The 23,705-nt window shown below is 47.6% G+C and overlaps 1 protein-coding gene across 1 annotated transcript in view; it reads right to left on the bottom strand.

The window, feature by feature from the left end:
- MAN1A2 (mannosidase alpha class 1A member 2) overlaps positions 1–6,421 on the bottom strand; it is a 541,780-nt gene extending 535,359 nt beyond the window's left edge. The window contains exon 1 of the mRNA XM_085620701.1: positions 4,846–6,421. Coding sequence (XP_085476827.1) covers positions 4,846–5,153 — 308 coding nt within the window. The 5' untranslated portion in view covers positions 5,154–6,421. The remainder of the gene's footprint in view (positions 1–4,845) is intronic.
- Positions 6,422–23,705: the final 17,284 nt, after the last annotated feature.

Genomic DNA, 23,705 nt, shown 5'->3' with positions numbered 1-23,705 from the left:
CGCCGGCTGACACATATGGATCAGACACCTGTGAAACAGGCTCTGCCCTGTACCTGTGGCACACATGGTGCACCAGCTGACACAGATGGAGCAGACAATTGTGAAACAGGCTCTGCCCTATACCTGTGACACACACGTGGCACCAGCTGACACAGATGGATCATTCACAAGTGAAACAGGTTCTGCCCTGTACCTGTGGCACACGAGTGCTACCAGCTGACACAGATGGATCATACACTCGTGAAACAGACTCTGCCCCGTACCTGTGGCACACGCCTGGAACCAGCTGACACAGCTGGATCATACACAAGTGAAACAGACTCTGTCCTGTACCTGTGGCACACGCATGGCGCAAGCTGACACAGATGGATTATGCACAAGTGAAACAGGCTCTGCCCTGTACCTGTGGCACACACCTGGTGCTGCTGACACAGATGGATCATACACTCGTGAAACAGGCTCTGCCCCGTATCTGTGGTACACACGTCTTACCAGCTGACACAGACGGAACATACACAAGTGAAACAGGCTATTTACTGTACCTGTGGCACATGCTGACACAGATGGATCATACACTCGTGAAACAGACTGTGCACACGTGTGTTCCCAGCTGACACAGATGGATCATACACAAGTGAAACAGGCTCTGCCCTATACCTGTCGCACACGTGTGGCACCAGCTGACACAGATGGATCGTACACAAGTGAAACAGGCTCTGTCCTGTACCTGTGGCACACGCATGGTGCCAGCTGACACAGATGGATTATGCGATGGATTATGCACTAGTGAAACAGGCTCTGCCCTGTACCTGTGGCACACACCCAGCACTGCTGACACAGATAGATAATACACTCGTGAAACAGGCGCTGCCCCGTTCCTGTGGCACACACGTGTTACCGGCTGACACAGACGGAACATACAAAAGTGAAACAGGCTGTTTCCTGTACCTGTGGCACATGTTGACACAGATGGATCATACACTCGTGAAACAGACTGTGCACACGTGTGTTACCAGCTGACACAGATGGATCATACACTTGTGAAACAGACTGTGCACACGTGTGTTACCAGCTGACACAGATGGATCATACACAAGTGAAACCGGCTCTGCCCTGTACCTGTGGCACACGCGTGTCACCAGCTGACACAGATGGATCATACACAAGTGAAACAAGCTCTGTCTTGTACGACACGCGTGGCACAGATGGATCATATAGAAGTGAAACAGGCTCTTCCCCGTGGCACACACATGGTGCCAGCTGACACACATGCATTCATAGTCATGAAATAGGCTCTGCTCAGCATCTTTGGCACAAGTGTGATACAGGTTGACACAGATGGTTCATACACACGTGAAACAGGCTCTGTCCCATACCAGTGGCAAACGTATGGTGCTAGCTGACACAGATGCACTCATACAATCCTGAAACAGGCTCTGCCCTGTACCTGTGGCACAAGTGTGGTGCCGGCTGACACAGATGGATCATACACAAGTGAAACAGGCTCTGCCCTGTGCCTGTGGCACATGCGTTACACCATCTGACACAGATGGATCATACACAAGTGAAACAGGCTCTGCCCTGTACCTGTGGCGTCAGCTGACAAAGATGGAGCAGACAATCGTAAAACAGGCTCTGCCCTGTACCTGTGGCACATGCGTGGCAGAAGCTGACACAGATGGATCATACACAAGTGAAAGAGGCTCTGCCCTGTACCTGTGGCACACACATTGCACCAGCTGACACAGATAGATCATACAGAAGTTAAACTGGCTATTCCCTGTACCTGTGGCACACACGTGGCACCAGCTGACACAGATGGATCATACACAAGAGAAACAGGCTCTGCCCTGTGCCTGTGGCACACGCGTAGCACCAGCTGACACAGATGGATCATACAGAAGTGAAAAAGGCTCTGCCCTGTACCTGTGGCACACGTGTGGCGCCGGCTGACACATATGGATCAGACACCTGTGAAACAGGCTCTGCCCTGTACCTGTGGCACACATGGTGCACCAGCTGACACAGATGGAGCAGACAATTGTGAAACAGGCTCTGCCCTATACCTGTGACACACACGTGGCACCAGCTGACACAGATGGATCATTCACAAGTGAAACAGGTTCTGCCCTGTACCTGTGGCACACACATGGCACTGCTGACACATATGGATCATACACTTGTGAAACAGGCTCTGCCCCGTACCTGTGGCACACGAGTGTTACCAGCTGACACAGATGGATCATACACTCGTGAAACAGACTCTGCCCCGTACCTGTGGCACACGCCTGGAACCAGCTGACACAGCTGGATTATGCACTAGTGAAACAGGCTCTGCCCTGTACCTGCGGCACACGCATGACGCAAGCTGACACAGATGGATTATGCACAAGTGAAACAGGCTCTGCCCTGTACCTGGGGCACACACCTGGTGCTGCTGACACAGATGGATTATGCACAAGTGAAACAGGCTCTGCCCCGTATCTGTGGTACACATGTCTTACCAGACTGTGCACACGTGTGTTACCAGCTGACACAGATGGATCATACACAAGTGAAACAGGCTCTGCCCTGTACCTGTCACACACGTGTGGCACCAGCTGACACAGATGGATCATACAGAAGTGAAAAAGGCTCTGCCCTGTACCTGTGGCACACGTGTGGCGCCGACTGACACATATGGATCAGACACCTGTGAAACAGGCTCTGCCCTGTACCTGTGGCACACATGGTGCACCAGCTGACACAGATGGAGCAGACAATTGTGAAACAGGCTCTGCCCTATACCTGTGACACACACGTGGCACCAGCTGACACAGATGGATCATTCACAAGTGAAACAGGTTCTGCCCTGTACCTGTGGCACACACATGGCACTGCTGACACATATGGATCATACACTTGTGAAACAGGCTCTGCCCCGTACCTGTGGCACACGAGTGTTACCAGCTGACACAGATGGATCATACACTCGTGAAACAGACTCTGCCCCGTACCTGTGGCACACGCCTGGAACCAGCTGACACAGCTGGATTATGCACTAGTGAAACAGGCTCTGCCCTGTACCTGCGGCACACGCATGACGCAAGCTGACACAGATGGATTATGCACAAGTGAAACAGGCTCTGCCCTGTACCTGGGGCACACACCTGGTGCTGCTGACACAGATGGATTATGCACAAGTGAAACAGGCTCTGCCCCGTATCTGTGGTACACATGTCTTACCAGACTGTGCACACGTGTTACCAGCTGACACAGATGGATCATACACAAGTGAAACAGGCTCTGCCCTGTACCTGTCACACACTCGTGGCACCAGCTGACACAGATGGATCGTACACAAGTGAAACAGACTCTGCCCCGTACCTGTGGCACACGCCTGGCACCAGCTGACACAGATGGATCATACACAAGTGAAACAGGCTCTGTCCTGTACCTGTGGCACACGCGTGGTGCCAGCTGACACAGATGGATTATGCGATGGATTATGCACTAGTGAAACAGGCTCTGCCCTGTACATGTGGCACACACCCAGCACTGCTGACACAGATGGATCATACACTCGTGAAACAGGCTCTGCCCCGTTCCTGTGGCACACGCGTGTTACCAGCTGACACAGACGGAACATACACAAGTGAAACAGGCTGTTTCCTGTACCTGTGGCACATGCTGACACAGATGGATCATACACTCGTGAAACAGACTGTGCACACGTGTGTTACCAGCTGACACAGATGGATCATACACTCGTGAAACAGACTGTGCACACGTGTGTTACCAGCTGACACAGATGGATCATACACTCGTGAAACAGACTGTGCACGTGTGTTACCAGCTGACACAGATGGATCATACACTCGTGAAACAGACTGTGCACACGTGTGTTACCAGCTGACACAGATGGATCATACACTTGTGAAACAGGCTCTGCCCTGTACCTGTGGCACACGTGTGGCACTAGCTGACACAGATGGATCGTACACAAATGAAAGAGACTCTGCCCCGTACCCGTGGCACACGCCTGGCACCAGCTGACACAGATGGATCATACACAAGTGAAACAAGCTCTGTCCTGTACCTGGGGAAAACACACGCGTGGTGCAAGCTGTCACAGATAGATTATGCACAAGTGAAACAGGCTCTGCCCTGTACCTGTGGCACACAGCCAGCGCTGCTGACACAGATGGATCATACACTCCTGAAACAGGCTCTGCACTGTACCTTTGGCACACGCGTGGCATCAGCTGACACAGATAGATCATACACTCGTGAAACAGACTGTGCACACGTGTGTTTACCAGCTGACACAGACGGATCATACACTTGTGAAACAGGCTCTGCCCTGTACCACACGCGTGGCACCAGCTGACACAGATGGATCGTACGCAAGTGAAACTGGCTCTGCCCTGTACCACACGTGTGTTACCAGCTGACACAGACGGATCATGCACTAGTGAAACTGGCTCTGCCCTGTACCTGTGGCACATGCGTGGCACCAGCTGACACAGACGGATCATGCACTTGTGAAACATGCTCTGCCCTGTACCTGTGGCACACGTGTGTTACCAGCTGACACAGATGGATCATACACTTGTGAAACATGCTCTGCCCTGTACCTGTGGCACACGTGTGGCACCAGCTGACACAGACGGATCATACACTTGTGAAACAGGCTCTGCCCTGTACCTTTGGCACATGCGTGGCACCAGCTGACACAGATGGATCATACACTCGTGAAACAGACAGTGTACACGTGTGTTACCAGCTGACACAGATGGATCATACACTTGTGAAACTGGCTCTGTCCTGTACCTGTGGCACACGCGTGGCGCTACTGACACGTACCTGTGCCGGTGCTCATCGTGGCCTTGCCCATGGATCAGGAACCCGCCAGAGCTCTTGTCCCCCTTGTTGGCATCGATGTGTGGGATTAACACGTCCTCCAGCCCCAGGTCGAAGCGTTTGTGTTTGGAGGAGTCGGGCAGAAAGAAGAAGGCCCCGAAGCAGAGGGTGATGAAGGCACTGAGGATGAGCAGGAGGATGAACTTCTCCGAGAGCCGCAGGGTGGCCCTGTGGTGCGGGAAGGAGGCGGCCCCGAGGCTCAAGGTGGGAATTCTGCGCCCAGACAGGGGCAACAAGGCGGGGGTGGCCATGCCCCTTGCAGCGGAGCCTGGAGACGTGGCAAGTGTCAGTGGGCTCCACCAACACCATTGATTGATTAAAAAACAGAGTTAAATCGATGAGAGGGCACCCCTGCAGATGGAAACCTGCTGTGCCAAGATTAATAAAATTGTAAAAATGGTCTCTAAGAGCAAGAAATGGTGCAACATCTTCAAAAGCGATTCAATCTGAGCTGCTCCAGCAGTAGAAGCCGCGCAGGGCCAGCAGGAGCTGAGAGGCCACCTACGGACGGGGCATCCTCACTCCACGTGATGAGCAGAGCGTGTCCCCGTCCCCAGGGAAGGCAGAGAGAGTTTGTAAACCCAGGGAGGAGGAGTGCCCACGGCTCACTTCAAAAGCCTTCTTCCTACGGGTCCTTTGTGATGAGAACACTGCTGGCTTTGGAACCCCTTCCTGGTCACAAGAAGGACATGTAAGAAGCTCCGGCGGCCGGTCTAATCCGTGCAGATTACAGTGCGGAGAGAAACTCGATCCCAGATCCGCAGGTAGATGAATGCGGCCCACGACTCCTTCCGGTAAAGGTCGGGCTGTCCCTGTCTCTGCGCCAAGGAGCGGACTCCACGACCCTACAGATGGCTCCAGGACCCAGACCTGGTCCCATGCGGCCTGTCCCAGCAGAGGGGCCCGCACAGGAGCTGGAACCACGATGGGTCCGGGCACATGTCCCCCCCAGGGAGAGGCAGAGGGGCCCAGGCGCCTGTCCCTGAACCCTTCACCCAGGAAAGAGCTGGCACCCGAAGCTGCGCCTCCTTACACCCCAGGAGTGCCTTCTGTGGCACAGGGGGGCACAGGCGCCGCCCCTGATTACCCTTCACCCAGGCAAGAGCTGGCACCCGAAGCTGCGCCTCCTTACACCCCAGGAGTGCTTCTGTGGCACAGGGGGGTCCAGGCACCCGCCCCTGAACCCTTCACCCAGGCACTCAGCTGGCACCCGATGCCAACGCCTCCTTACACCCCAGGAGTGCTTCTGTGGCACAGGGGGGCCCAGGCGCCTGCCCCTGAACGCTTCACCCAGGCACGCAGCTGGCACCCGATGCCAGCGCCTCCTTACACCCAGGAGTGTGAGCTCTACCGTCTGCCTCCAGGGAGCGGCCTTCTCATTTTGGGTTTCTCTTGCGGGCCTCGTAGTGGCGTGGGGAGGGTCCTGGGGTAAGGAAGGACAGCTGGAGCGGATCCCTTGGTGATCTGTTGCTTCTGATAGTAGATCCCGAGGCCGGGAGGCCAACTCTCAAGCTGGAGTGAGGTGGTGCTGCCCGGTAGTGAAACTCGAGGCCCGCTTCTGACACTGAACTTGGCTGAGTGGTGCTGGCAGTCAGTTACGGATGAGGACTGAGGTCTACAGACGATGCTCCAGCTGGTTCAGTGGTGCTGATGCTGGCAGTCAGTTACCACTGGGGCGGCTGCTGTGCCAGGGACTGGAGAAGGATGCTGAGGAGCACACTGGGGCACCTGCCGTGCCAGGGACAGCAGAAGGATGCTGAGGAGCACACTGGGGCAACTGCCGTGCCAGGGACTGGAGAAGGATGCTGAGGAGCACACTGTGGGGCTGCTGTGCCAGGGATTGGAGAAAGATGCTGAGGAGCACACTGGGGCACCTGCCGTGCCAGGGACAGCAGAAGGATGCTGAGGAGCACACTGGGGCACCTGCCGTGCCAGGGACTGGAGAAGGATGCTGAGCAGCACACTGGGGCACCTGCCGTGCCAGGGACTGGAGAAGGATGCTGAGGAGCACTGCACTGGGGCACCTGCCGTGCCAGGGACTGGAGAAGGATGCTGAGCAGCACACTGGGGCGGCTGCTGTGCCAGGGACTGGAGAAGGATGCTGAGGAGCACACTGTGGGGCTGCTGTGCCAGGGATTGGAGAAGGATGCTGAGGAGCACACTGTGGGGCTGCTGTGCCAGGGATTGGAGAAGGATGCTGAGGAGCACACTGGGGCGGCTGCTGTGCCAGGGACTGGAGAAGGATGCTGAGGAGCACACTGTGGGGCTGCTGTGCCAGGGATTGGAGAAAGATGCTGAGGAGCACTGCACTGGGGCACCTGTCGTGCCAGGGACTGGAGAAGGATGCTGAGGAGCACTGCACTGGGGCACCTGCCGTGCCAGAGACTGGAGAAGGATGCTGAGGAGCACTGCACTGGGGCACCTGTCGTGCCAGGGACTGGAGAAGGATGCTGAGGAGCACTGCACTGGGGCGGCTGCCGTGCCAGGGATTGGAGAAGGATGCTGAGGAGCACTGCACTGGGGCTGCTGCTGTGCCAGGGATTGGAGAAGGATGCTGTGGAGCAGCTTTTGCAGAAGGTGCTGATGTTCCCAGTGATGATGAGCAAGGGGTGACGAAGGGGGCTCCTGTGCCAGGCGGTGTAGGGATGCTCCTGGCGGGGGGAGCGCAGGCCTGCTCCTGAGCAGCAAGAGCAGAAGGGCTTGATGTTCCGGTTATGCTGCAGGAATACACCTGGGCAAGGGATGAAGGATGTGCGGAAGAATGCTCCTGAGCAGGAGGTGCACAAGGATGCTTTTGAGCCGGGAAGGAGGTGGCCTTCTTCCAGATGAAGGAAAGGATGCTCCCTGGTAGTGGATGAAAGGCCCACGTGCCGGGGAATGCTGTGGGTATCCCTGTGCTCTTCCGTTGGCCTGGTGATGCTTCTGGGAAATGGATGCAGGGAGTCGGTACCAATGCTCCTGTGCAATGGATGCAGGGGGTCTGTGCCGATGCTCCAGGCGATGCTCCTGTGCAATGGATGCAGGGGGTCTGTGCCGATGCTCCAGGCGATGCTCCTGTGCAATGGATGCAGGGGGTCTGTGCCGATGCTCCAGGCGATGCTCCTGTGCAATGGATGCAGGGGGTCTGTGCCGATGCTCCAGGCGATGCTCCTGTGCAATGGATGCAGGGGGTCTGTGCCGATGCTCCAGGCGATGCTTCTGTGCAATGGATGCAGGGTGTCGGTGCCGATGCTCCTGTGCACTTGATGCAGGGAGTCGGTGCCGATGCTCCTGTGCACTGGATGCAGGGGGTCGGTGCTCGTGTGCCAGGCGGTGCCGATGCTCCAGGCGATGCTTCTGTGCACTGGATGCAGGGGGTTGGTACCGATGCTCCAGAGCAGTAAATGCAGAGCTCTGGTGGCCCTCGTCAGGGGGTGCCAAGAATGGACTCCTATGGCACCGATGCCCAGGCTGGAGCAGGTGATGCTGGGGATGACGATGCCAAGCAGCGCCCCTCTCTGCTACAGGCTGCCCTCGCCAGAGGGTGTCCCCTGGCAGCGCTGCAGGGGCTGGAGGTGGGCACTGGTGCTGCGGGCTGTCCGTCACCGCCCCCCTGAGCCGGGTCCGATTTGGGTGCAGAGTCACCAGGAGCCGCCGGACCCGATACTACGGCTCCCCAAGAAAGCAGCTGGCACTGCCACTGCGCACACCCGACTGCGCATGGGCGGAGCCACGTCATGGCGGACGCCATCGTACAGCCAGGCAACCGCAAGGGCCTCACAGAGGCATGTACAGGAGCTTGGGCGTGGCCAAGCCTGGACACGCCTTCCTGCGATAGGAGCTGTCTCGTAATGACGCCACGCCTGACACTATGATGGCCACGTGCCAGGACATTTTCACCCCACATGAATTGGCACACACCCAGCATCCTTAACTCAACAATAAGAGAGAACAAACATAAGCACACTACACGTAGCACTCATATTCGGGTCTCGTCAAATAAGGATATGATATCAACGTTTCACTGACAGCTGTCGGATGGCAATATTTATAAACTCAAGTCATCCGACGTCTGTGACGCACGCACTGGCGTCTTTAACAACTGAAAGTAAGTTATCGCGCCCCCGCGCCAATCAGAGCGCTGTAAGCAATCAATGTCCAGCCGGCTGGCAGAGGCCCCGCCTTCTGACGTCACCTTCCGCTCTTTGGCCCTCGCCGACGCTCCTCTACAGATCCGACTGGGGGGGGGGGGGCACTCTGCGTGGCATTGACATCGAGAAAGGACTGTGTGACGTCACCATGCGCCCTGCGCCTCGAACCAGAGCACGCGGCCTCATTTATTTGATTGTGATTTGATATAGCGCCAGCATGGCATGTGGACATCAGGACGCTTTACAATAAAGCAGAACGTCTCCGCAACGGATAGAAAATAAATATACATGTAACACGTATGTGCCAACAATTTAGAAGAAGAAAGTGGGAAATAAAAAAAAAAACAAGCATTTGCAAAGCAATCGTTCTCGCCTTAGGGACCTTATATGTATTTATCTGTGCAGCACATTAGCCTGGGTGCTGAAACATCTACTGTTCTTTAACATGGAGGGAAAGTAAGCACCAAACTGCGTGACATGCCAGGTATGGTAACACATGAAGAGAAATATTGCCTTTCACAGGCCTGCCAAGTATCACGCATCAGGCGTGACTCTAATGCATTTCAGTGTGGTGTTCCTCATTACCGCACTGAAATGCATTGTCACGCATGTTAATGCCACTGTCTCTCTGCTGTACCAGGGCTGAAGTAACTGGCTAGCCAGGCTGTTACCGCGCGCCAGCGCCTATGACACCTGCGTGACGCCGGCGCTGCTGCTCCCCGCAGACTTGCCGGCCCGGGCGGTGCCATCAGTGTGGATTTGGTCGTACCGGCCAGGCCGCCCGGTGGCTCAGCTGCGTTCACTAGTTGCAGCATTTACATCGGCTGCTGCATTCACCTGAGATGGTGTCATGTGACTGCAACAATATACATTGTGTCAATAAATGTATCGATAGTGGAGACAGGAAGTAGTCACTTGTGAGGCGGGCCACGGCGCATAAGAACGGCAGTTATGCTTCTTTCGTTTGCGTGCGTGCACTGCTCACATTGCTGCCTGTGCCGCCCGTTAATTGGTGCCTCATCATGCTGCAGCGACTGGACAAAGAGACTGCCGGAGACTCGTCATGGCCGTGGCTCACTCAGGTCTGTATTACTTTTTGAAAATATCATTTAAATGTACAGCCTGACTGAGCCTGTAGAAGCTCTGCTTACTGGCTGCTCACGTCAGGCTGTGCCGCGGCGGGCCGAGCTATGCCATTTAAATAGCACTGGGCTTGAAAATATAATTTATTTTACAGCCCTGAGACCAGGGCCGGCTCTGGGCGGTGCGATCGGTGTCACCGCACCGGGCGCTGACATGGGGCGGGGATGCCATGTTTATTGTTTAAGAAGCACCAGATGCCACGTTCCTTGCCCCAGCAATTTTTAAGCATCAATAAAAATGCCACAATAACTGCGGTGATTAATGTTTTTCCTGTAGACAGGCCGGAACTCTGTCTGGTAGAGAACGTTTTGACTCATCATAGCGCAGAGGGTTAATATGCCTGCGTTAAAGAACGTGTCCCATTTAGATCACAAACTACATACACTATAATAGGTCAATGGGTTATCGCTTTATCAGAGAGATCCTTTTGTTACCTGCAGTTTAAAAGTTAAAATCCTAATATAGAGTGAGCTGTTAATTGTGTTAAAGAGCTGCATGCACACTGCAAGGAATATATTACAGCTACATGTTTTTTTTGCCCAGTCTTTCCTTAGCCTATTATTGCGAAAAGGGTTCATTTGGGTAGAAATCAATTCTTATTATTAAAGAAAACCCCTAACAATGGTGTTACGTTTTAAATCCTGAATTTGTGCTTTTCCAGACCAAGGACTCTTAAACTATACCACCTACCAGTTTGGATGACATGTGACTCCTACACCTAGTAGGCCTCTGTCTTATGTAACAGTTCCTATACACTGATTTACACACGTATGATTGTCTCCGTGCAAAGTATGTGTGATGTAAAGTGTTCTGACACATTGCACTGGTATGAGTGGCGCTATAAAACTAAATTAATTAAGAGACAGTGGTTATGGAGACTTGGGAGGCATTCTCAAATGGTGGTAGTGAGGGAATCCGTGGCAAGGTGGTCATGTGGGGGGAGGGGCGCTAACAAACATTGTCGCACAGGACGCCACCAGTACTAAAGCCGGCTCTGTCTGAGACTGATCCTGTATACCTCGCTGTTCTTGGTCTCCTAAGGCTCGTAAGGAACCCTAAAATGTCATGTTTTAAATGTAAATTGTATTGACAATGGTTATGCATCAGAGGGGGCACAGCAGAAAGAGTCACACTGGAGCCGACATGTTAAAGCCTTGGTATGATCATGTGAGGTGTAGCCCGGTGCTGCCTTGGTTCTGCCCCAGGTCTCTGTTGCTAGCACGTCTTTCTCACTTCTTAGTATAATTCGTGCTCAGTTGTGTTTGGATTTGGCCCCCCCTTCTACTAGGATGTCACTTAGGTCCACAAATGTTAGTTGCTCCTCGGTCCAAGTGATGCAGTCTCTCAAAAGGTGTGTGGGGTGATTTTTTGGGCTGCCCTACCAATTTTAGTTATAGTATACTGACAACCAGAGTTATGTTCTTTCAAATTTCATTATATTTTCAGGTGTGCTGGTTTTTAAAATTCACTCAGTAACTTTAACACTGTATAGATTCACAATAGATGTTTTGTCAGGCTAAGCATCGGCCCTCTGCGAACTTCCTCATGATGTGCCTAAATTCGGATGAATAATGGTGCTGTAAATGTTTTCTGCAGTAGAGACATCTTAGAAAGAGATTGTAGGTCAGTGACCTTCCATTACAGGGGTATTGCTTTAGTTTCAGGAGATTTTAGAGCTTCCTATTGCTCAAAAGTTTGTAATTTCTGCTATTTAGCTCTTTTCAAAGCACTTCATTGCTTGGTCTTCCTTGTGAGAAAGCGTCACTCTAAGTGTCGTACATTTGGCAATTCTTACAGTTTCTCATTGCTCAAATGGGTGTATTTTCTGATAGTTATATGTTCCGTTTGTCTTCATTGCTTGATTTTTCTCGTGAAAAATTGTCACTCAGAGTCATTAAATGTTACTCATAATTAGACTTAAATTATGAAAATGTCACACATAAGCAATCTGAAACCTTGGCAGCTTTGCTTTCAGCGGGAAATGGTATAGTCCAAAGTTCTGTTTTTAATATAAATTCAGGGTCTTCAGTGGTCATATCACTGAAAATACAAGATTTGGAAAAAATGTTATTGTCTACGGGTGCTCGTGGAAGACAATTTCTATGGACTGGAATCTAGAGAATGCTAAAGTGATTCTGGTATTTTACTGACCTCTGCTGGTCATTTTCTATCAAGAAAGTCAATAGAGGCAGTTGCCAGAAAAATAAAAAAAGAAAGTCCCTCAGCAGGAGTTCCGGGCGGCAGCAAGACAAGCTGGCCGCTCGCTGAAGTCCCAAGAAACCTTTGTTCGTCAGGGGACATTGTTTTGTCACTACGCGGCCGCACAGCATGGGACTCAATGTGGGAGGCTCCTGGGAGCGGCGAGGTAGGTTATTAGACCTTAATTTGGTCTAACTGATACATTTTTCCCCATTGCCTTGCCGCTCCTGGTTGGCATTTTGAGGGCTCGTGATTCTGAGTCTCCTCAGGAGCCGGGGCACCTGAGATTCCTCCTTTCCTTCCTGCATCAGAGACATTGATTAACAGGCAAAAATAAGAGCACATGAATTTATAAGCATATATTGCTCACTCTCTTGTTCTCCTCAAGGATTTGAATGTGTAGGAAGGTGGAATCTGACTGCATTGTTACCCCCACTTTTTTCCTGGTGTTTTGCTGGTTTTCGACTTAGTTTGACTGGGATCCTGCTAATCAAGACCCCAGTCTATCTGCTTTCTCCCTAAATTGATTGCATGTACTGTAGGTACACTCCAGATTGGATTCTGAGGTACCCTTATCAGTCCCCAGTATATGGTATACTATGTACCCAGGGCATATGTACCCCAGAGGCCTCCCAGGGGCTGCAGTATGTTATATTAATCCAACCCTGGGAGACCATTCAAAATGACACCACAGGTCTGCTACAGCAGCCTGTGTAAGGTGGTGCGTGCACCCCTTACTTAGATATAGGTTCATCTATCCTTATCACTGCACATATATAAAGTGGAACATAGTCCTGGGAGTAACCATGCAAATGCAGATGGACTCTCCAGATATTTCCACTTAGAACATGAAGACTCAACTGGTCAAGGTTAGTTTAATGTCCTTAACCTTTTGGGGGGCGGGGGGTGTAGGAGAGTAGGATCTGCCTCATATGGTTACCCCCACTTTTTTCTGCTGTAACACTCTTTTTCAACTTTAGTCTGGCTAGGGCCCTGCTATTCAGGACCCCAGCTTAGCTGCTTCCTCTCTAAATTGATTCCTAATACCTTAGGTACACCACATATTGGATTCTGGGGTGCCCTTATAAGTCCCTAGTATATGGTATACTATGTACCCAGGGCATAGGTACCCCAGAGGCTTACCAGGGGCTGAAGCATGTATTATGCCACCCCTGGGAAGCCCTCCAAAATGACACCGCAGGTCTGCTACTGCAGCCTGGGTAAGGTGGTGCATGCACCCCTCACGGAGATATAGGTTCACTATATCTCACCTATCACTGCACATAGAAACCTATCAGTCACCCCTATGGCAGACCTTATCAATCCTGAAGGCAGGGTGCTCGGTTTTATGTGAGAGGGTGCCCATGCATGAGCAGAGCCCCTCTGCAGCCTTCGGAACCTCTATTCTGGGGTTGTTTGTGATGCAGCCAACCATATACTCTTAAGTGCATTTTAACCACACGGTAAATGCTAACTTTAAAACGGCTGCATGGAAACATGTCGTGTTTGGTGTCAAACATCTTGGAATCATACCTCCACACCAGTAACTGGTGTGGGAGGTATGCTTCCACCCTACTAGAGGGAGAAATATGAGAGCACCGGTACACCCGGTACCAACTTCACAGACACGAGTCTGCCCTCCTGTTGCTGGACGAAACTCCTGCAGGGGAGGCTGGACAATAGGTTTCCTGTCACAGGGAGGTGTGACCACCTCCCAGACAGGCTTTAGTGTATTGGGGCTGGGTGGGTGCACTCTGAGAGTGCTTTGATGTCTGCTTTGGGGGCACATTTAGTGTCCCTGTGCATAGTCCAGCTCAAACCGGTTACAGGGGCTATCAGCCCCTGCTCTGGCGTGTAACTGGACAAAGGGCATGGGTGTAGCCACCCCTCTGTCTTGACCCTCCCAGAGGTGGGTCCCCAGAGTTTGTCCCACCCCTTCTTTGGGTATAAAGTAGGAACCCCTGGCTACAGGACTTTAGATTTACCTGGACAAAGCTCTGCTACAGAAACCAAGTACTTCAACTATCTACACTACGTTGTATGACCGAAGAATCTCCCTTGGAGTAAAGGAGTTACTCCTCTGCAATGTAGGCACCTGAAATGCATCTGACCGGTTTGCATCTAAGCAGCTCCTGAAGGGCTCTGAAGATTTTTGCAACACAGAAGGTGTGTTCCCGTGGTCTCTGAGGTTGATCCGTGCTCTCAGCAATTCTGAGATCCACATCCCTCGTGGGGACCGTGCAACCCGAACCCCTGTGCTTTTTGGCGATCCCTGAGGCTGTGCTTTGGGCTACTTGTAGTCCAGACCCAAAGCAGTGATTCCACTGAAGATTACCGGCCTACACTCCACGAGTTTTCCATGGACTGCTATTTTGTGATTCCTCTCGAGGTCCCTTTGCGATCCCTGGTCTGTCGACCTGTAGGTCCCTGAGAAGGGAACTTTAACTTTCAGAGGGCTTTCCCGGTTGCCTTAGACGTGCCCTGACTCTCCATCGCTTGAGGAATCCCCAGGACCTTGCTGGTCCACACCAAAGCATCTTTTCTCTGACTGCGTGGGTTGCAGTTACCAAGGCTTGTTGGTTTCCAATCTGGACACTGACCCCCCCAGCACTCAACATCCTTTGTGGGACATTTCGCCTGTGGACTTTGGTCATTGTTGACGTCTCCTGGTCCCCGTGGCTGCAGAGTCAAGCTTCATCTCATCTCACCTGAAACACCCGACATTGGTGGGCATTCGTCTATCGTGCTTACAAAAGGTAGCAGTGGTCCGATTGGGAGCACATTACTCCATATGTGCATTAAATGTCAATATATAGTATTGGTACCCCTCAAGGTTAAAGATTACACCCTACTACCCAAGGTGTAGTTCACTGTGGTTGAAAACCAAGTGAAAATGTCAGAAACTAAAGATAAACCTCGGCACTCAATTTTGTTCAATTTTAAGTTGTGCAAAACAAGTTTTTTTATTATGTTCAACAAGTATACATCACACATTACGTTTCGTTCAATGTACTAAACGTATCATTCAAATACATTGAGATGCTATATTTGAAAACAAACAATATATGTTTCAAAGTTGGTAAGCTTGGTATAATGATTTTTTCACTTCAGCGATGGACCGGCAGCCAACACGTGTTTCGTTTCCAATGAAACTTTTTCAAGGCTTAGCAAAGTACTCTGCGAGCTCTTAAGATTTATTGTTCTTTCTACAATTTCAGTCTTCTGGCAACAGTGTGTACTCTCTTTCAAAGAGGATTAGTATCTCCATATTAAGAGTAATTCCCCATAATCACAAATAGGCGTTAAAAATTAAGAAATTCTGACAGCAGCACTTGGGCTTTCATGTGCCCCTGTTCTTTTCAAGTTTTTACGTATTATCGACCCTTCCTGGAAAAACAGTAATTCGTCTATCGTGCCCCTGGTCACTGTGAAGTGACCCAGACTCTGTCCCCTCTGCTTTCAGGTTCTTCTCAGCTCTCATCCAGGCTTGGATCACACCCGACACTTCTCATCTTCCCGGCAGCAGCACTTCTTCGCATCATGCCATTGAAATTAACAAGCGTTTCCGACACCAATTGACCCCTATGCACCCGGCTCTCCTGGGATAGGTAACACGGATACCTCGGTACTCTCAAGGGTACTGGCCTTAGAACCTTGTAAGTTCCAAAGGGTTTGTTTGAAGTCCACTCCTAAGTGTCCTTAATCTTTAAAATACCAACCAAGACTTTCCCATAGGATTGTATGGAGCTTGCAGCTGTGTTCTCACACTGCACGCGTCCCCCGTGGGTCCCCTGTGTCATTATCCTGGGTGGTTCCCTGGGGTTACATCGATTCTACGTGCTCTAGGCACTGTGTCTAGTCAAGTCGTGGTTGTTATACCACTTTCTTAGTATATGGTTTGGTCTCCCCCTGGGGCCCATTGTATATTGTGCTATTTACTGTCGTTTTAGGGCTGTAATATTGTGTGCCTTGCTCTCTAATCTCATAAAGAGGTTAGTAGAGAGTGTTTAGTAATAAATACATATATTTTACATATACGTTGTGTGGTTCTCCTTTCATTTGGTCATTCAGGAGGTTATAACCTGGTAAAACAAGCTGCTTTACACTCCTTCAAGACTTAGCCTGAAGGCTGGTCTCCATAGCTACCACTAGGATCGCTTTCAATAAAGGTTGTCTTTAACCTAATCATCAATGAGGGTCATTTGGACTGTTGCAAGGTGCTCACAATCACTAGTGGACAGCATATACCAGGCCAACTTCTCACAGAATGGTTCTTGACAATATTTAAGGAAACACCACAACAGTGTTCAGCCTCATATTGATTCCTACTGATTTCACACACACACATGATGACTTTTTCTTTATTAGTATCTACATAATAAGACTAATTCCAATGGATCATTGAGTCATCTGCTGTGCATTTAGTTCCAATTGAGCCTTGGTGGCTACTTAGTGACTAGGAGAAAAGCTGTTGCTCTGGCGTTTCCCGTTATGGAGCATACGTATTCAAGTAAAGTTCAGGCTTCTACTACTTCTCATGCCGACGGACGCAAGGAGTCTGGTACCAATGCCAATAAATCACCTCTGCCTCTGACACTAGATGGATATTATGGACGAATTGCGAAATATACAACTTTTTATGGCAGATACTGCTGCAACGCTTCAAAGAATTGAAGATAAATAGTCGGGATTGGATTCAAGACTTACTGAGGTTGAACAAAGAATCAGTGACGCTCAGGATGTTGCTGCTAAGGTGGAGACTCTGTCTAAGTAGGTTCTTCAACTAAAAAAGTTATCAGAAGATTTGGAGAACCGTAATAGACGCAATAACTTAAGAATGGATGGTATACCGGAGTCTTCGGAAGGTCCTGATATAATCAATTTTTTGAAGTTAAATAGCAGGCTTACCGAAATCTACAGTCCTCAACATCCAAAGGGCACACAGGATTGGTCCCCTCAATGCCTCAAACTCGAACAGACCATGAGGAATTATTGCCTACTTTCTTTAATACTCAGGTCTAATGATGATTCTTACTGTAGCTGAACAACGAAAACGAATACTGTGGTCAGGTCAGAAGATATTTTTCAGTCAAGATGTCTCAAGACCTACCGCAAATCATTGAAAATAATTTCTGGATCTCAGACCTACGCTTCGATCCATGAACGCTCGTTATGGTCTTATACATCCCTACTTCTTCAAAGTGACATATAAAGACAGGACAATTACTTTTGAGGATCCTGCGGAGCTCAAGACATTTATTCACATGCACAAAGGATAAGACATGGAACTTTTTCTAAATCTTAGTTGTTACATATCTCTCATTTAACATGTGTTATTCGCCTTTTCTCATGCACGTCCCTACCCTCCTCTTGTTCTGTTAGAATTGTTTCTGTTCAACATTATTAATTTATTCAAATGTCCACGTTTTATTCAGCTGCTGTGTCGTCTTAATGTATGATAAGTCTTGGTGGTGCCGTATTGGTTACGTTTTCTTCACTCTCATATTGTTCTTCCAATGTTTGTTGTTACCAAATGTACTTTTTCACGCCGTTCCTTCCAGAGCTCTGCCTATTCCACTTGTTCCCCCCTTCTCATATCTCTCATTAAACATGTGTTTTTCTCCTTTTCTCATGCAGGTCCCTTCCCTCCCGTTGTTCTGATGGAATTGTCTCTGTTCAACATTGTTTATTTATCCAAATGTCCACGTTTTGTTCGGCTGCGCAGTCATCTTAATGTATGCCATGTTGGTTACGTTTTCTTCATTCTCATATTGTTCTTCCTATGTTTGTTGTTACCAAATGTATTATTTCTCGGTGTTTCTTCCAGAGCGCTGTCTACTCCTCTCGTTCCCCCCTTCTCATTATTATTGTCTTTTTTGTTTGTCATGGCTAAAGCCCTTTGGCTTTTTGTCATCCCTCTACTCGGTATAACACCAGTGGAGGCTGTGTTTTCTCCTTGCTCTACTTGTCCTTTCATTAATCTTTTTCTTATCTTTCTTTTCCACTTTTTTCTATTCTATATTTTATTACTATTCAGCAAACCTTTTTATTTTCACAAAAGTTATTCCTTTTTTCCACTCAGTCTTAAGTGACGTGGATGATTATGTTTACCCTTTCCACTTCTTTCCATTTTTTCTCTGGCATTTTTCTTCTTCTTTGTCTTTTTGTTATATTCTGTTGTATATTGGTAGTCATGCATACTCAAACATCTACTGCTTTTTTCATATTTGTTATGGTGAGTTGTGATACCTACCTTTTACAGTTTCACAATGAACTTCGTATTAGATTATTATATACTGCTTCGATGAATGGTTTGCGTATTGTCTCTTGGAATGTTAAGGGTCTTCGTAACCCAGTCAAGAAGCAAAGAGTGTTGTCACATTTATCAAAGTTAAAATGTCATGTGGCCTTATTACAAGAGACACACCTTAGAGAGCGAGATATATCCTCTTTACGCAGACATTGGGATGGGAGTGTTTTTGCCTCTCCAGCCATGAATAATAAGAATGGTGTTATAATATTATTTCATAAATCGTTAAGTACACAATTGTTAACTGAAGTTAAGGATGATAACAGGAGATGGCTCATGTTAAACCATAAGATCCATGAAACCCAATTCTCGATCTGCAATGTTTATGGTCCTAATGGTATAGATTAAAAGTGTTGGAATGTATTTTCTATTCTCCTTTCTTCCCATGCAACAGAAAATCTTATAGTGGGTGGTGACTGTAATCAACTGATGGACCCTTTTCTCGATCGTAAATCTCAAACTAGGTTTGTTCCAAATAAAATGCACAGGACATTTCATAAAGCTATATCTTCTAGAGGGCTGGTGGACGTTTGGAGAATTTCACACCCAGATGTTTTAGAGTTCTCCTTTTTCTCCCCAGTGCTTAATTCCCACTCTAGATTAGATTACATATTTCTCACACAACCCATTCTTCAATTCTTGACACATGCTGATATAGATTTAATACTTATTTCTTACCACGCCCCTATAATAATAGATTTGGACTATCTCACTCCTATATCCACTTCAAGCAGATGGAGATTTAATAATGCTCTTCTACTTGACAACCAATTTACTGAGCAGTGTGCATTGTTTGTACAGGAAGTTTTCAAGAAAAATCTTACCTCGGACTCACAGATGAATTTTATTTGGAATGCATTTAAGGCCATGGCTAGGGGGTTTATAATAAACTTTGTTGCAAATAAAAAGAGGAAGGCACTTAGAGATTCAACGCTACTCTTAAAACAAATAAAGTCCCTAGAACATGATTATTTTTCCTCAAATCACTCAGATACCCTGTCTAATCTCATTAAAGATAAATTGCAATATAATACACAGTCCTGGGATAGTGCTTGCAGCAGTTTGCTTAAGTTTAATGCGAAATTGTATGGCGGTCGTAATAAGGCTGGTAAATCTTTGGCCAACTACCTTAAAATTAAAATACAAAAATCCAAGATTGTGGCTAAAATGGACTGCTATGGGGTCATGCATGTTAATGACTCTAGGATACTAGAATGCTTCGCAGAATACTATACTAAGCAGTATACTCCTGAATTCTCACCTTCAAGTGATCGAATTGATGCCTATTTCCAATCCATTCCCAAACCCCCAGAGAAGTTGGTTGACTTGTCTTCTCTCGATTGTCAAATTACGGAGCAAGAAATGTCTAATGCCATTCTACACCTTCCAAAAGACAAAACCTCCTGGGCCTGATGGTTTTTCTGTACTTTTTTTCTTCACTTCAAACATCTGTTAGTTCCTAAGTTATTGCTTCTTATCAACCAATTTTCTAATCTGGGAAAGACTCAAGGCTCGTTTACTCAGGCCATGCTTTGTCTCATCAATAAGACGGATAAGGAGCTCTCTCAATGTGGTAATTACAGACCTATCTCACTTATTAAGACGTATTGTAAGATCTTTGTTAAATTACTGGCTCTTAGCATCAATCAGTCCATCCCCGAATTGGTTGAAAAACATCAGTCATGGTTTGTAAAGGGTCGTTCCATTGCGGACAACTCTAGAACTTTTCTTGACACAATTCATCTGGCTTCCAGGTTGAACTCACCAGTTGCTGCCATAACTCTGGATGCAGTGAAAGCATTCAATAGAGTTTATTGGGGGTTCATCTTCGGAGCACTGAAATGGCACTGCTTCAGCCCCCTCATTATTTATTATATCCAGCCATTACATTCTGCCCCCTCCACTTCTATTTGGGTTAATGGTCATCAATCTAACTATTTTTCCCTCCAAAGAGGTACTAGACAAGGTTGCCCTTTGTCTTCACTTCTATTTATTAAAATTTTAGAACCCTTCTTGGAAAAAAATTGTCGTTCTCCACTGTTTACCGGTTTTCAATTTAAAAATATTGACATCAGATTTACAGCATATGCGGATGACATTCTATTATATATCTCTAATCCAAACATGCCTGTACCGGCGTTTCTCTCTTTAAACTAATACTCTACAGTTTCCGGATATAAACTAAATAGAAATAAATCAGACGTCCTGTCCCTAAATAAATATTGCCTCCCAGATATGTTTAAAGACACGGGATTTACATGGAACTCAAAATATATTAAGTGGTTAGGTGTCTTATATACTAATAACATTAAAGAAACCATTTGATTGAACCTCAATGAGATCATCACGAAAATCACCTTGTTAACGGCAGGCTGGTCTCCATTAGTTCTGTCCTGGTGGGTTAGATCAGCAACGATTAAAATTATGCTGCTACCAATTATCAATTTCTACTTATCCATGCTCTCGGTTACCCTCCCACTATCTTTCTTTAAAATCATTAACCGTTCCTTAATCAACTTCCTGTGTAATAAACGCAAGCCTAGAATTTAGCTATATCGTCTCCAGCAATCCACGGATTCGGGTGGGGTAAATTTTCCTAACCTTCGATGCTTTTACTCTGAAACAGATCTGGACGTCTCTTTTGACCAACCCTGACACAACGCTAACCACCTGGGGTCATTTGGAACAGGCTCAACGTACTCCTTTTTCTTTGAAAGAGGCCGTTCATATTTGTCAACCTCCCCAGGACCTTTTTCTCTCTTATACCTGCCCATTCTGTGGCAGTTGCGAAACCTTTAATTGCGTCTTCTAATTCAAATATAGATATTATTTCACAATCACCTATCTGGTACAATAAACACTTAAAGCTAAACAATAGAGCTCTTTTTTGGAAAGAAAGGATCGACAAACGTATTATACCCATCGGCCATATACTGACAGACGGCTCGCTATTAGATTTTTCAGAGATTCAAAGAAAATATCATATTTCCTCTCAACACGCCACACAATTTCTGCACCTTAAAACGTCCCTTCTCCTCCTCCTCACTCAGGACTCTTCTGCGGGGCCACAAAATCAGCCCCCCCTCTCACAATTTAGATCTCTTCTCTCAAATAAAGGCATCTGGCATCTATAAAATTTTGTCCCATCCTTCAGAATTGAGATCAAAATCCCAGGTGGAACTCTTGTGGGAAAGGAACCTTCACCAGGAGTTTCCCTCCCAGACCTGGAGCTCCACATGGGCTGAGATCCACACGTCCTCTCCTTCCGCAAGCACAACACAAATGCTGTATTATTTTTATAACAGGCTCTTCTTGACCCCTGAGGACCTCCATAAGTTCCAACTCACTATCAGTGCAGATTGCTGGTCTTGTTCTCACAACAATAGTGATTTTCTACACATGTTTTTTCATTGTCCTTTGGTTGATAGGCTCTGGCGGCTCATTTGGAAGAAACTTAATGAAATTCTGTCCACGTCGTTCTCTTTTGATATTTCACATATTTTTTAGGCAGCTCTTCCTCCCTGTGGCGTTCTCAAGGGAATATAGGAAAGTTTATTGATTTGGCTATAGCTATTGCCATGCAGGCTATCACTACGAATTGTAAAGATACCACTAAAATGACTTCTATTACCTGGTGGAATCTTGTATGTCATCAGCACAGAATCAATCGTGCATATGCCACTTCCACCCCTTTACTGATTAAAAAAGATTTATTATTGTTGCCACTCACAACATTCCTATCCAGGCAAGCGGTCACTAGTTATAAACCTCCAAAAATGTTGGTAAATCTTCATTAAGTTAACATGGTTATTATTGCAATGCTGATATTGCTTATCATTACCTTTTCCTCTCTTCTCCTTTTCTCTTTTTATTTCCTTCTCCCTCTTCTCTCTCCTGAAAATGCATATTGTTTTGTAAATAGTTTATATTTTTCAATTCGAGCTCAAGTATATTGTACTGTTAATCTTGCATATATTTATTTTATTCACTGTATTTGAATGGTACCGTTTTGAATATTGTGTTTACTTTATATTTGTCTATCCATATAAGTTTAATAAAATATTTTAAACTTAAAAAAAAGAAAGTCCCTCAGCAGAAAGCAATTCTGGTATTTTACTGACCTCTATTGGTCGTTTTCTATCAAGACAGTTAATTAGAGGCAGTTGAAAAGAAAAAAGTCCCTAAGCAGAAGCAGACACGTCCATGGGCTGACCTGCAGAGCCCACAAAGTACATTCACATAGAAGTATATACTAAAGTATATAGAAGAGGTCTCGAATGCTCGACCTAAAAATTATAATAGGGAGAATGTATTTCTGTTGAATGGGATGCAGTTCAGTCGGGATCCTGCCAAAATAACGTAATTTTGGGTAAAAATAATCCCAAAGCAAGAGTAGATCTGGCTAAAGACAGCTGCACAGCTGCTAGTTCCACAAGGTAATAATGGTCTGCACTCACCCTATAATGGTCATACTATCCCAAAACCAAAAATATGTAAAACCCGAAAAAACACGCAAAAGGGAGTGCCTCAAGAATCCATCAAATGTGTTACTGATCATGACCATTACAACAAATTACTTATTTAGGTCACATGAAAACTCTGAAGATGCCATAATTAATAAAACAAAGTAATATAATACCATGACGTCCTGATGGTAATTTTATTGAGACAATGGACTGCGATGGTAGAAAGTGAACGAGGAATAACTTATTGGAAACTTTGGCAGAAGTTGTGTTACACTGTTTAAAGCATTTCTTAGCTGAAAGGCACTGATCGGAAAAGGAGTTTTACAATCTTTTCATTATTAGTTTCAAACAGAGCATGACGATTATAATGGCAACAATTTGCAGAGCACTTAGAATTGAAACAGAATTGTGGGGAAGCAAGTGTTAACGATTAGCCAACCCCTCCGGAACCCCCATCCTCTCTGCTCTGGGCATGGCGCCCCGGCTGCTCTGGCATGTGCTCAAACAAAACTTCCACCCCCTCGCGCCGCCCACTTTATGACTTAATGTTCTGTC

Source organism: Triturus cristatus, chromosome 8, assembly GCF_964204655.1.
Source record: "Triturus cristatus chromosome 8, aTriCri1.1, whole genome shotgun sequence".
Taxonomy (NCBI): Eukaryota; Metazoa; Chordata; class Amphibia; order Caudata; family Salamandridae; genus Triturus; species Triturus cristatus.
The sequence above is the reverse complement of the archived record's forward strand: the minus strand, read 5'-3'. Positions and strand labels throughout refer to the sequence as shown.